This window comes from Lepidochelys kempii, chromosome 2, assembly GCF_965140265.1.
Source record: "Lepidochelys kempii isolate rLepKem1 chromosome 2, rLepKem1.hap2, whole genome shotgun sequence".
NCBI classification, from domain to species: domain Eukaryota; kingdom Metazoa; phylum Chordata; order Testudines; family Cheloniidae; genus Lepidochelys; species Lepidochelys kempii.
This window is the reverse complement of record NC_133257.1, coordinates 249,662,128-249,676,794: the sequence shown is the minus strand read 5'-3', so window position 1 is coordinate 249,676,794 and position 14,667 is coordinate 249,662,128. Positions and strand designations below refer to the sequence as shown.

General features: G+C 39.6%; 1 protein-coding gene across 3 annotated transcripts in view; it reads right to left on the bottom strand.

The window, feature by feature from the left end:
- PTPRN2 (protein tyrosine phosphatase receptor type N2) overlaps positions 1-14,667 on the bottom strand; it is a 1,054,095-nt gene that overhangs the window by 593,914 nt on the left and 445,514 nt on the right. For all 3 annotated transcript variants that reach the window (XM_073334545.1, XM_073334547.1, XM_073334546.1), the window contains 2 exons: positions 14,136-14,176; positions 11,730-12,121 (listed from right to left, as the gene is read on the bottom strand). In XM_073334545.1, the coding sequence (XP_073190646.1) occupies positions 11,730-12,121; positions 14,136-14,176 (433 nt within the window). The remainder of the gene's footprint in view (positions 1-11,729; positions 12,122-14,135; positions 14,177-14,667) is intronic.

Here is a 14,667-nt window from a genome sequence, read left to right as displayed (position 1 = left end):
CTATGAAGGTCAATGGAGATTACTATATCATGGAAAGGTAACAGTAATGCAGAAGTGGAGAAGGATAAGCTCTCCAGAGTTATTATGGAAATGTAACACCAAACCAGCCTGTACTTGTGGTATATTCACTTCAGACATATGCTAGTACCATCTACCATAATGGTATGGTTAACAAAAGAAAGGGGAGGAGGGAACCCACACTTGCACTTTGTCATTGGCAGAAACATGTTTTCTGGAATTGGGAATACCCTAAACACAATCATCCATCTCTGGTATAATTGTGGCAATTAGACTGTGCCTTGCTTGTGACAGGGAATTTAAGTGGTCACATAAAAAAGAGGTGGGAGGAACAGTACCAAGTCCATCTGAAAAAAGAATACTTGACCACTATCATCCAAGGAAAGAATGAACTAAAGAAACATAAAAATTTTACTCATCAGGTAACACTCGAGAAGCTGTTGAATTACGCAAAATGATGTTATTTTTAAGACTTAGTCCCTCATCTTCTGACTATATGTTCCATTCTATGCATCCAATGAAGTGGGCTGTAGCCCACGAAAGCTTATGCTCTAATAAATTTGTTAGTCTCTAAGATGCCACAAGTCCTCCTGTTCTTTTTGTGGATACAGACTAACACGGATGCTACTCTGAAACCCATCTTCATAATGTTAACAAATTACACTCTGATTTCTCTGAATTAATTTCCTCAGGAGACACATTTCTTTGGCTCAAAAGACTGCGATTTGAATACTATGCCTCATAACTCTAGATGGCTGGTTCTAGTCCAGCAAAGATGAGTACTGAGAATTTTACCCTCTGATGGCTGTTAGGCAGTCTTCTGTATATGAAATTATTTAATTTCACTCCTGTTTTTAGTGTGTAGGTGTCTACATCACAAAAAAAGTATCTGGCACTCAGGAAAGACTCCAAAAACTGGACAGGCATAGAAACCAAACTGCTCTCCTTCCCCATAGTTAAGCCCCTCCAGGAGCAAATTTGTGCTACAGTTAGTCCTTCAGGAGGTGCAGAGATGCCACACTTCCTGTACACTCTAGATGCAGTCTTTGGTTTCTTGTGATACACTTACTTCTGGGGCTGAAACAAAGAAGCATAGGATAGGGCAGTTGCAGGCTGCAGTTACATGTGGAGGTGCCCTATTTCCGATCCTCCCTTTGGTCACATCTCCAGGCAAAATTCCTCTGAGCCACGTCCACTGGCTCCCTGGACGCCTTCAAGGAGCAGTGGGTGCTGTATGCTGCTCAGTGGTCCTCTCTGGTTCCCTGCTTTGACTCTGTAACCCTCACTCCTGTCCCTGTTATTTCATTTGTTGTCTCCCATATTCAATTGAGACCTAGGTCTGTTAGCTCCTCCCTTTAGGCTGTGGAGAGGGACCATTAGATGTGCGTTACCAGAACCTCAATATGTACACAGAGTAGTAGGAAGTTTGTTACCTTATTGCTGTACATAGATTCTGTTAATAATAAAGGGTTTACCTTGACCCCTTTGAGTTAGTATGAGTAAGATACTACATGGTATCAGGACTGGAAGGCAGAGCATCCTGGAAGGCCCAGTGACAGGAAACAGTGAAATGGCTACTACAGACACTGCAATTTCAAGTAACTCTCCACTGGCACTGAGAATCAGGGGAAATGCTGAATATGGCTGGAAAAGGTTCATACAGTAATTTACACTGTATATGAAAGCCACAGGGACATATAACTGGAGGATGAGCACAGAAGCTCTAGTTGTATATAATGCATCTTGGTCTTGTTAAGAGGATGTCTGCCAGAGAGAGACAGAAACACAACACATAACCAGATATGAAAGATGTATTCACAGGAAATGGGTGCCTCCCAGTAACATATAAAATATCGTTAAGAGAAGATGCAGAACTGATGGTACCTGCCACATGAAAAGTTCCACAAGCCTTAAGAAAGAGGCTAGAAGCACTGCTGAAAAATATGACGGCAAATGGTTTAGAGCAGGGGTAGGCAACCTATGGCATGAGTGCCAAAGGCGGCACCCGAGCTGATTTTCAGTGGCACTCACACTGCCCAGGTCCTGCCCACCGGTCCGGGGGGCTCTGCATTTTAATTTAATTTTAAATGAAGCTTCTTAAACATTTTAAAAACCTTATTTACTTTACATACAACAGAGTTATATATTATAGACTGATAGAAAGAGATCTTCTAAAAACGTTAAAATGTATTACTGGTATGCAAAACCTTAAATTAGAGTGAATAAATTAAGACTCGGCACACCTCTTCTGAAAGGTTGCCGACCCCTGGTTTAGAGAATAAAAGAACCAACCAGTGGGGATCACAGCTTAGTAAGGAAGGGGACTATGGCTGTGTATGAACCTTAAGGAACTGAACAAAAACATAACAAGAGAACACTTCCACTTGTCCACAAGAAGTGACCTACTGTCCGAGATGGTAGGAGCCAAATTTTTATGCAAATCAGATGCATTAGCAGGCTTTTGACAGATTCTCTTTGGACACAGACCCCTAAGATCTGCACTTTCAACAACATTTGACAGATACTGCTTCCTAAGGCTGCCTTTTGGAATATATTCAGCTCCAAAAGTGTATCACTGCACAATGAGCCAGATAATAGTAGGAGGTGTGAAAGTGTACACTGATGTGTGACAGAGTATACAAACCACACCCTGGTGAAGAGAGGGTTAAGGAGTTGCTGTGGACAAAGGAGGCCTTGCTCACAGTGGAGGCAGAGCACAAAACAGAGCAGCTCAGCTCAGTCTCCAATCTGCCGAGAGATTGCCGAGGCTCCAATCTGCTGGGACCAAGCCTTACGTGCAAACCGACACAGGCCCTTCAGCCATGGAGGCTGATGACAGTGAGCTGCCGTTCACAGCGGCAGAGTGGCCTGAGAAAACTCCAAGGGGGATCCCAAGGCAGACCAGTGGCACCAGTAGGGGAACCGAAGCTGGGGTAGGAAGTGGCCCAGGGAGCAGACACCAGGGTACCTGCCCCCTAGGCAGTACATTTTGAATTATTGTTTCTTTGGGCCCTGGCTTGGAACCCGGTGCAGCACGACGGCGAGCCAGGCACTCTGGCCACTGACTCTTGCCATTGGGTAACACAACCACTACTCCAGCTGCTAGGCAAAGAATCCATTAACTCTTGCCATTGAGTGACTGAGCCAACAGCTACAGCCATTAGGAAAATGGTTATTGCTTCTTGCCATTGGGAGACACAGCCATTGACTTCAGCCACTAGGCAAAGCAGTCACTGATTCTTGCCACTGGACTACAGAGTCCAGAATATCTCCACTAGGTGGTACTGCCAGCCTTAAGCTCAACCCCCTACTGTCCCTACTGAACATCAGGAATGATTAAGGAGAGTACTGGAAATTGTGAGAATGTATAACCTTAAACTGAGTAAGGCCAAATCTCAATTTCAAGCAATGGAAATAACATACTTGTGAGAGAGACTGACCCCAAAGGGAATATTCCTGATGCGGAAATCTGAACATAAAAAGGGAATTCAAGGGCTGATAGGCATGTTGAATTATGTCGGCAAATTCATACTTAACTATACAGCTCACACAACTCACCTAAGACATCACCTCCACAAGGTCACAGAATGGACCTGAATACCAGAGCATAAAAGAGAGTTCAATGGACTTAAAGCACATTCTGACATCAGCTCCAGTGCTGCAATTTTTTGACCCACTTAAAGACATCAAACTCTTCAAAGATGTCTCAAAAAGAGGGCTGGGAGCAGTACTAGTAAAGTGCCTTGGAACTGACTGGTTTCCAGTCTTGTATGCATATAGGGCTATAACAGCCACACAGAAGTTGTATGTATAAATTGAAAAAGAGACACTAGGCCTGGTATACAGATATACAAGGAGTCACTACTTTCTCTATCTTCAGTTTCAGAGCAGAAACTGATCACAATCCACTGATCGCATTACACAAACAGGGACTCGGAGAAGCACCTCCAAGGATACAGAGTCTACTTTTGAAAATACAGAAGTATGATGTGTCCCTGGAGTTCCAACGTGAGTGCCACTTAGTCATGGCAGACACACTCTTAAGAGCATGTGCTCCATCTGACAATACACAGCCTGATGATCTGGAACAAGCAGTAAACATACATGTCAACATGGTAAAATGTCACATACTGTATCTTCAGGCATATGGAATGAACTGGACACAAAAAGAGCTAAAGAAGAAATATTGCAAGCATTAAGCAAAGGAGGGGGGAAATCAACACTTCCCACCTGCATATTCCACTATAAAAATGAGCTTTCAGTGATTGCAGGGGTACTTTTGAAGGGCACACAGATCATGGTTGCCACAGTGATGAGAAAGAAAATATTGGAACAAATACACAAAGGGCATCTGGGAATGACCAAATCAAAAAGGAGAGCTACAGAAGCTGTATTCTGGCCAGAGATGAATAGTGACAGAGAAGAAATGATGAGCAGGTTTGGAACATGTCAGAAATACAGAGATTCCTAGCTGAAAGATACCACACGAACTTGTAATTCCATGAGACAAAGTTGGAATTGGGAAGACATGATCACCTTGTTACAATGGACTACTTTACCCAATTCCCTAAAGTAGTGACACTTGAAATACCACAGCAGCAACAGTTGTCAGGCATGTTAAACCTATATTTGTATGTCACAGAATTCTAAAAACCGTAATAATTGACAATGAACCACAGTTCAGGAAAAATGAATTCCTGAACTTTGCTTAAATACCTGATTTTCACCTACTCCAAATATGCTCAAATCAATGGATTAGCTGAATGTGGAGTACATAGTGGAGAACTTGCTAAAAAAAAAAGCAATGGATGCAAGGGAAGATCTATATTTATCACTACTCAGCTACAGAGCTGCCCACTGCAATATGGAAAGTCACTTGCTGAACTCCTCCGCAACAGACATATAAATACTTGATGACCAGATATGGAACAAAAACAAAAGAACCCCAAAGGATGGCTAACAAAGGAGTCTGTGATAGTGTGGAAAAAACTGGGAAAGTATAATCGGACAAAGTATTACAATAAAGGAGCAAGTCCTCTTCCAGTTAGAAACAAAACCTCAGTGACAATTTGGCAAGATGGGCTCTGGCCTGTCAAAGCCACTGTGATCAAAAAAGAGTCACACTGCTCATAGTCATGATGAACGTAAAATCTTACAAAAGAATTGTAGGACACTGCTCAAGATACCTGACATCTGAAAAGGTTCAGAAAAGGGCAACAAAAATGATTACAGGTATGGAACAGCTGCCATATGAGAAGAGATTAATAAGACTGGGACTTTTCAGCTTGGAAAAGAGACAGCTAAGGGGGGGATATGATACAGGTCTATAAAATCATGACTGATGTGGAGAAAGTAAATAAGGAAGTGTTATTTACTCCTTCTCATAACACAAGAACTAGGGGTCACCAAATGAAATGAATAGGCAGCAGGTTTAAAACAAACAAAAGGAAGTATTTTTTCACAACGCACAGTCAATCTGTGGAACTCCTTGCCAGAGGATGTTGTGAAAGCCAAGACTATAACAGGGTTCAAAAAAGAACTAGATAAGTTCATGGAGGACAGGTCCATCAAAGGCTATGAGCCACAGTGGACAGGGATGGTGTTTCTAGCCTCTGTTTGCCAGAAGCTGGGAATGGGTGACAGGGGATGGATCACTTGATGATTACCTGTTCTGTTCATTCCTTCTGGGGCACCTGGCATTGGCCACTGTCGAAAAACAGGATACTGAGCTAGATGAACCTTAGGTCTGACACCGTATGGCTGTTCTTATGTTCTTATGTTCTTGGCAGAGAAAAGTAAAGTAAAAGCAGACACACAAATAGAAAACAGTTCCTATACTGACCCTGTTATTGCCTATGAGAGTAAACAGTTGGTTACAGACAAGGACTTGCCTAAAGAGGTTCTGCAATGCAGCAAAGCGGGAAGATTGCTTAAATGCCCTAAGGGGCTGATCAAGACAAGTTAATGTTTTGTTAGAGCAACCTAACAGACTGTTAAATATTTTATTCTATTTGTAATAGTTTTTTAGTTTTATTCAAAAGTGTTTTAGTTCAATAAATTTTAAAAGGGATCTAAAAAAGGGAAGATGCACTATAGAGTAAGTAATTCAGGAAGTGTAAAGATACCATATTTCCTCTACACTCTAGATGCAGACTTTGGTTTCCTGTGACTATGATGCACTTCCTGCTGGGACAGAAAGAAAGAAAGAAAGAAACCCAGGACAGGGCAGTTGCAGGCTGCAGCTACCCAGAGTACTAGGAAGTTTTGTTACCTCATTTCTGTACATAGTTTCTGTTCATAATAAAGGATTTATCTTGAGGCCTGTCTGCTCATCAGTAAGATAGTACAGAATTGAGGTATATTGCTGAAGCAGTGTAGGGAAGCCTGCATTGTAACTGACTGTACTGTACTTACAGGACTTCAGAGCTTTAGGATTCACCTTCCAGGATCTCTCCTGAGCACTAAATACACTACTTTTTTGTAATGAACTGTACTGTCATTGCCATTACAAATAGCAATGTTTACCAAAATTTACTACACAGTGTTAGGAGATACTGCAGTAGTTCAATTTTAATTATTGACACTGTAAACAAAAATAAAGCATAAATCTCACAGACTAATCCCAAAATTCAGAGATGTCCAAAGTGCAACCCAAAGGTTAAATGAGGCCCACAGACCCCTTCCCCAGTTCACCATACTGTACTATGTTATGATTATGTATGTAAACAGGGTCTGAAAGAGTTCTCCCCTGACATGTAGTGATGAATTATGGGGAAAGACCTCTGGAGCAGACTGTATGTGCATAGACAGACCTACTCTGTCTCGGGTATCAGCAGACAGACCTGTGTGCCAAAGTGATCAGTTTTGGCTGTTTAGGGTTAAAATTCACTTTGGTATTAAAGGTAAGGGTAATGAAATGTTGTTATCCTTATTATATAAGCAAAGAATGGCAGGACTGTACTTAACATGCCCTGATTGAGGAGGGGCACCCTAAATGTTAATCTCACTTGCTAAACAGGGGGTAGTGATGCCATATCCAAGTTAAAGTCAGAGGGGGTTGGGACAAGTGTTCCTACCTGGTGGTGCAGACCTGTTTAAAGAGTCCCAGAACCCATTTGCTCCTTCCATCCCTCCCCGTCTCCAGTGTTTAACAACATAGCTGCCTAGATTCATTTGAGAGTCCTGGTTCTTTCTCAGTTACCATTAGAGCTGAACTCATTGATAAGCTAATCTAAGAGGGCTGAACCTTAGACCTGGTAGACAGTGTTGTGGTGAAAAGACAACGTAAAATAGGCAGCAGCAGAGAGGCTTCTCACTACCCAGTGAAATCACTAAAGAGTTGAAATCCCTGAGAACTGTCCTCTCTGGTAGAACCTTAGAACACAGCACTGCAGCGAAAGGTAGCAGTTAAGGTTGAAGCTCTGAGCAACAGCAGTGATGACAGCAATGACAGCGACAAGCAGTGGCAGAGACAGCAGAAACACAGGTGAGCAAAAGCACAGGCATCACTCAACCAGTCTCTCCCCTTTGGGGCAGGAGGCAAATCCACCCAATTACATCCCTGGACTCTGGGGACGTTGCTGACCTCGGATAACAAACTGAAGCGGGGAGCGGAGGGAAAGGGGAGCGGCATGTTAAGAGACATTTGTCCCTGGGATGTTCATACCACAAGGTGGGAAACTGAGAAAAAGGCCACTTCCTAAGATACTGTGGGGTGGGTGTGTCACTTATTAGTTTTGTACTTTCAAGTTATTGTTACAGTGTTTTCCCAAATTAACGCTGGGTTACCTCTCCCTTTGATTAAGAGCTTTCTTTTGTTACACAGACTCAGTCATTGTGAGTGGGGAAGCACTGGCTCTCAGTGGAGGCAAGGGGAGGTGTTTAGTTTTTCCAGATTACTGGGTGGGGGCTTTATCTTGTTAAGAAGAACCTCTTGATATTGGACCTAGCATCACCTGGCAGAAGGGTTACATGCAGTACACATATCATTCACATATGACTGTTGATTACCTACATACTTCTTTAATAACTCTGTGCTTTTTTGCTTCTAGGTTCTGGGGATGGGTTGTGGTTTTTCAGTATGGTAAGTGGATATCCATCATGGTGGTCTTCTGATGATGAACAGATGAAATCTATTCTCAGAGTAACCTTGTGCAATCTCCCAGAATCATACTCCAAATAAAAAACGGGGCAAATGACACCTAAAGCCTGGCTTAGTAATAAAGGCTGTGAAGCACACAGAATTATTAAGGCCAATCTGCAGAAGAGTTGAGATTTGAACTCCTGGACCAATATTTTCAAAAATGGATGTTCAAAGTTAGCGTCCTAACTCCATACATCCAAACCTGTACAAAGCCTGATAATTCAAACTACTGAGCATCCAGCAGCTTGCAATCACTCAAACTGAGGTGGCTGAGTTGCGCTGGGTGGGAAACTATTTCTTGTCTTGTAAACTTTTTGAGATTTCAGAATTTGTCCTGTTTTATATCAGGATGGAACTGAGACCCTTTGAAGTTTTTTGTAAAAAAAAACAGAGAGAAAGACCACACCTCCCTTTGCCAGAATAGCCATTAGCTCAGTGGTTAGGGTACACTCCTGGGATATAGGAGACCTAGGTTCAAAGTCCTTACTCAGCTGTTTTTCCCAAATTATTGATTATTCTTGGGTGGCTCTCTGATTTTGACCAGAAATTCCATCGGGGACCTAAAGAAAGTTTTGTCAAAACTCGTATGTTCTCATGAAAAGTTTTAATTTTGACAATCCAGCATTTTCCAATGGAAAACTATTTTGTTAAAAATTTCCCAACCAGCCCTGATGCTGAATGCCTAAAAATGGACTTGGGAGCCTAACTTTAGGCACCCATTTAAAAGAATGTTGGTCATGGTCTCCTAGTCTCCAACCCAGTGCACGCTCCCACAGGCTAAAAGGTATGTAAATGTGAGAGAGCTTTCGTTCTCCTTCTCACGGGACTATATGTGAAAATGCACTTTATTTTGGCATTTCTATTGTCTGTTAAGAAGAATTTTTCCATTTTTGAACAGAAGGGAAAAAAGAGGCGGGGTTAATGGCACTCTCAAAAGCAAAATCATTTTTTATCCTTAATTTTGGAGTCCCTATCAATGCGTCCATGTCATAATATGAGAAACTTTTATAATTATAACACCAAAGTTAAAAACATATAAAATAACATCCTTTAAATTATTTTTCTTCCTGTAAATTTGCCATAGACTAGACCTACAATTAGCAGAAAGAGTTAACACTTCCAGGAAGGACAAATCCCATATAAAAAAGCATCTACAGAAGTAGTTCCAATTTTTTTTAAAGGGGACAAACAGTAAATAAAGGAAATAACCCATTTTGATTGGTTTCTCACCATAATAAAGTGCTGAAGCAGCACCCAAGAGGATTTTCTAGACAATTGCCTACACAGACTGTCAATTTGTTCCTAAGATTAGCCCAGATGGATAGTACGGTTTGTATAGATTGTACTGCTCTCAGCATCTGAAAGGTCACTAGACGAAACAGCAGGAGTGACCGATTGTTCTTGCTAGTGACAACCAGGCTGCCATTATGGCAAGTCTTTAAACTATCACAAATCTTTTCTTTAAGAATTACATGGAAATATTATCTCTGCTTTGTGGCGCAATTAAAAGCTGTCATCTGAGGAGTTTAATGCCAGAATCTTAAATATCTCCTTGGGTCACACTTGCAAAGCCAAGGAAGCCTGAGAATCTAATAGTGAATGAATCACCTCTGACATCTGTCAACTATACTGCTGAGTGCAATCTTTTCAGTTGCATTTTGAGATCAGAATGTAAAAAAACTCAAGCTGACATCCCCAGTTTATAAATATGTAGGACTTTTTTGTTTTTTCCAGCTGACTACTGGTTTCAGCTGTAAATATGAAGCTTCATCATTACAAAACAGTTTGGCTAATAAAAAAACCTGACATATTAAGAATGGCAACGTATAGCTTTATGTGGGAGAAGAAGAAAAAACTATATAATATACAGAGAATAATATTCTAAACTTAGGCACTACATCTGACATTGCATTTCACCTGTCCATTTACTGTGTATAAATTATTACTGGGTTAAATAAATTGAACCTTAATATTAGCTTTGTAACTTGAATGTCCTAACTGAAAAGTATTCAGGGAAGCTGCTGCATGTTGTACATTGCTCCAAAATGTAGGCATATTAGAAATAGGCTTTAAATTTCAACCCTGCTCTTGAACCCTATTATATTTTTTACCATGTCTTAATGTTTAAATATTTCAGAGTTCAATGGAAACTTTAAAACAAAAATAAAACATGCATGCATACAAAGGATAATGGGTAAAATGTAAAACAGATTTTCTGAACTTGTATGGAACCCTATAATTTTTCCACTTGTATTACAGATAAGCAGGTAGATTAAATATTTTTCTAGCTATAGTGCCAATGTCTCCCTCTCTCTAGGTATGAATATATGCCAACATAACACATACTTATAGCTATATCCCATTGTAGAGGATATTGTTCCGTTTTCAAACATGGCAATGGTGTTTGTTACTATTAGTTCATTACAAACAATCATTCCAAGAGTTATACTAGGAGAACTTAATACCATAGCAAAGGTACTAAAGATATGAAAAGAGGACAGTTGTTGAAATGCATCATTTTTTAAATGTATCCCCACTTCCCAGCAGAAATAGCTAACAACCACTCCTTACCTGCCTAACCCCCAAAAGCAAAAAATCTAATGCACCAAAATTCAAGAAAAACAACTCTGTTCAAACCCTTAGCTAAACGGTCATTGAGCTTCTCTGTCAGATACTGTCCATGTTCTGTAGGGCCCTGTGTACACTAGGAAAATAACAGATTTCTGGCAGTGGTTGTCAGCAATGGGTCCCCTCCCGGCCCTTCCTCAATGGTTGTAGACAATGGTTTAACTGCTCATACGGAGGGGATACACCCATTTTCAGCACCATTACAGTAGTCTCAGTCACACTTTCTATAATGGTGCTGAACATAGATTTATACTAGCAATTAATCATTTTCAACACCACTTGAGGGGGGCCTCTAACAAAACACAAACTTTTTATTCAAGAAATAAGTAAAAAAAAAAGAAGTCTAAACTTTAAACTTCCAAATGTTTTCCCCCTCTTTAGAGCACTGTGTTTCACATGGAGGGAGGTGCTGTCTTTTTGAAGTATAGTATTAAATGTCAAATTCATTAGTTACATGTCCTGAAATCATTAGGTCTTTCATTCTCAGCTAGCTTTGTTCATGATGTTTGGATTGTGTTATTTTCAGATCAAAATGGAACCACAAAGGAAATGTTGTGCTTTGTTATTGTGTATCAGTTTTCTGAAGAATGACTCAGGCATTGATATTTAGGCTACTTTGAAGTCAGATATTTAAAGCGCACATCCTTAACCATAAATACACTGACTGACATATTGTGCAGATCACGGGGACATCAGAGGACCAAGCAAAAAGTAAGTAAAGGGCCTACATATTGTATATCTTCTACACAGACAGAATGGCATCTCTACTCTCATATTTCCATCAAAGTACTGAGCTGGCTGCCAAAAAAAGTGTTTCTGATGTGTCAAAAAGTGGTACAGTATAAGCATCTTCCTCTTTTACTTTCATTTTTCATCAGTTACAACCACTTTACATTTCCCCATTTTAAAAAATGCAATTCAAGTTTGCTACTATACTTACTCTTTCTCTGTCACAATATAGCCATATTCCTCCTCCTCAGAAGACTTCACTTCTAGCTGTAGCCCTTCTCCCATCTTTTTTTGAGGTTCTTCATAGGCACTTTCATCCCGCATCAAAGAATTCTTAATCCAGTAGTGGATCTCATTCAGCTCTTTAGAGTCAGGTTCAGATTCAGTTTTCTTCTCAGCTGCCAGTTCCCTTGAGAAAGTCTCACTCTTTACATTTTCAACACCAACCTTCATTTCTTCTTCTGAGGAAGAAGAAGAATCTGAGTCTTCTGATTTCTTGGTTTCAGTCTTAAAGGACTCTTCAGAAGTAGGCTTATCTGGCAGATTTTGTGTTAATGATTTCTCATTCAAGAAGTCCATTAGTTTTAAACTCAAATTGTTCTCCTGTATTAAAAGAATAGAGCTCTTTGTAACATTAAACACATGGAGGCATAGGTCTACTTATCACGTACAACACCTGGACCCAATCCTGCAAACCCTTACTCATGTGATTGGGACTACTAAAATAAGTGTTTGCAGGATCTGTTTATATGAAGAAAGAGTATATGTAAATATATTTACATTCCGAAAATAAAACTACAGCACAATATGAAAAGAATCTTGAAAGCTTCCACTATATTGGGAGAGTTTTTATATTGTTATAAGATTTATATGCAATGTCAAACTTAAGTGTTAACTTTAACTGTAGGACTTACATTGTTTCAAAATGAAATGTCTCTTTTCAGCTTGATAACCTTTGTTCTCTGAGACATCTTAGAACAGAATTGGGAGAATATGGCAAAAAAAGATTTCAGAAATATTTGTTTGAAAACCAAATCTCAAATTCAATATATGGTAGTATTTATAGTCCCTTATGTTTGTGTTTTGTGAATATTGATGAAAGTAAAATTTTATGCTCAAGAAAATGAGAAATGATGCAAATTACTTTTAGAAATACGTATTTGCATGAGTGTTGGTACTGAAAATATCTGAATAGCTTTTTAGGAGATAGCACATCAGAAGCAGAAATAATACCATGTGACTTAGGTGTCCAATTACACTGCAGGAATAGTGAATTGTCTCTAGCAAATTGTTGTGGTAAGTAGTTTGTGAGCAATCCATAGGCTGTGATTTGATCATAGAACTGATGTGTCTAATGAAGTCAAATAATAAACAAATTCGTAAAATCAAGGCATATTCATGGAAAACTCACAGAGGGGGCTATGTTCATTACATAAATTTTTGCTATATCTAGGGCTATCCCAGAGAGGAGCTGGTTGCTTATAAACCCCATCTGAAGTTCTTTTGTGTAGAGCTGTTTTCCATTCTGTCACCTCTCCTATTCAAAGTGTTGCTGAAAGATCTGTTTGTGGAATACCCCACTGGTGAAACAGCAAGTGCAGCACTTTGTTCTTCAGAGCAATTTTGTGTGGATGGTTGAAATTCCAGATGAACTGGTCCACTAGCGTATTCTTCTTGCCTGGTATATGGACAGCTGTTGGTGAGACCTGGTTATAAACACATCATGGATGGCTTCTTGACACACTAAGGTAGATCTAGCTACAACCTGACAGTTGACATAGTACATTGCATAGAATTTCTCACTTTGGTTTGCCAAAACTCTTCTCTGAGTTAATTTTTCTACATGCAACCCAGAAAAAAGAATCAAGGATACTCAAAAGAACTAGTGAATGAATTAAGTGCCCAAGTTCTGAGCCAAGGCTCACAAAAATATCCTCAAATTTGCTGCTTAGCTGAGGTCCCAAGCCTGGTGTCACAGTTTGGGGCCAATTTGTCTTTCGGATCCTGGTTTTTCTATCCAGAAGAGGATGAGCCTTGAAAATCTCTCCTCTCATGTTCATCAGTTTGAGCAGATTTTATCCCTGCATGGGGAGGTGAAAGGGTGATGATACAGAAACCCAATTAAAGGAAGTCAATTTTGAATCCTTGAGATTTAAGGTCTCATCGTTTTTCCTGCTAAAATGTTTCCTCAGATAGAGCCTCTTTACTCACATTCCATCTCAACAGGAGATGTCACCTGAGTCACTATTGCTAACATTCCCCAGATTTGAGATTTGTGGGACCTGTAAAAGGATATTTTCAATGAGATTCCTCAGTGCTTGAATTCAATTCCTGTGGGAGCCTGAGTTTGTCTGACATTCAGGATCTATTCCCAAGCTTTTGTTTGAGAGGATGCTAAACTGAGATATTTTTCTTCTGGTTCGCAGTTTAGTTAAATTTTAATTAAACATCTATTCAACTTATGTACATTATGTATAAATCAGAGTGGGTACATTTTGTAAATAAATAAGAATTATATTGATTTGAATGTTTTATTTTATGCCTCAAAATAAAACTATAGAGAAATAATTACTGACATGATAGTGTGAAATATTTGGTTTACCAAACTTTACTTTACCTTTTTATCAGCTCTAGCATCTTCTTCATGTCCTCCATTATCTGTAAGACATAAACAGGATATACATGTAGTTATAAAATACAGAACTTTGTTTTTAAAACACAGACTACTCATGGACTACTCTACTTTTTTAATGATAGCTTCTTTACTAGAGATTAAACATTAAGATGATCTCGTGAAAGGATAAAGTAAAAAGCGTAGTTCAGTTTTGTTCTTTTAGCTGCATTTGGACAGCAAATTAAGGCAATGTCAATAGAAACAGCACAATTAGAGTCAAATTAGCAGTGTATTATGCTAACTACTGCAGTGGTATTGCTTATCATTTTACCACTGTTTACCAAAGCCTCAGAAAAAAAATCAATAAAATGACTCTAGCTAGAAGCAATATCATAATTATATACATAAACAAACAGCAGCAATGTATTCATTGTGCACGCGCTTTTTGGTTGACAGATGCTGACATGACTATGTTATTATGAAGGAACAAAAAAGAACTTATTTTTGTCCATGCTGCAGAGACTTCAGAAATGAA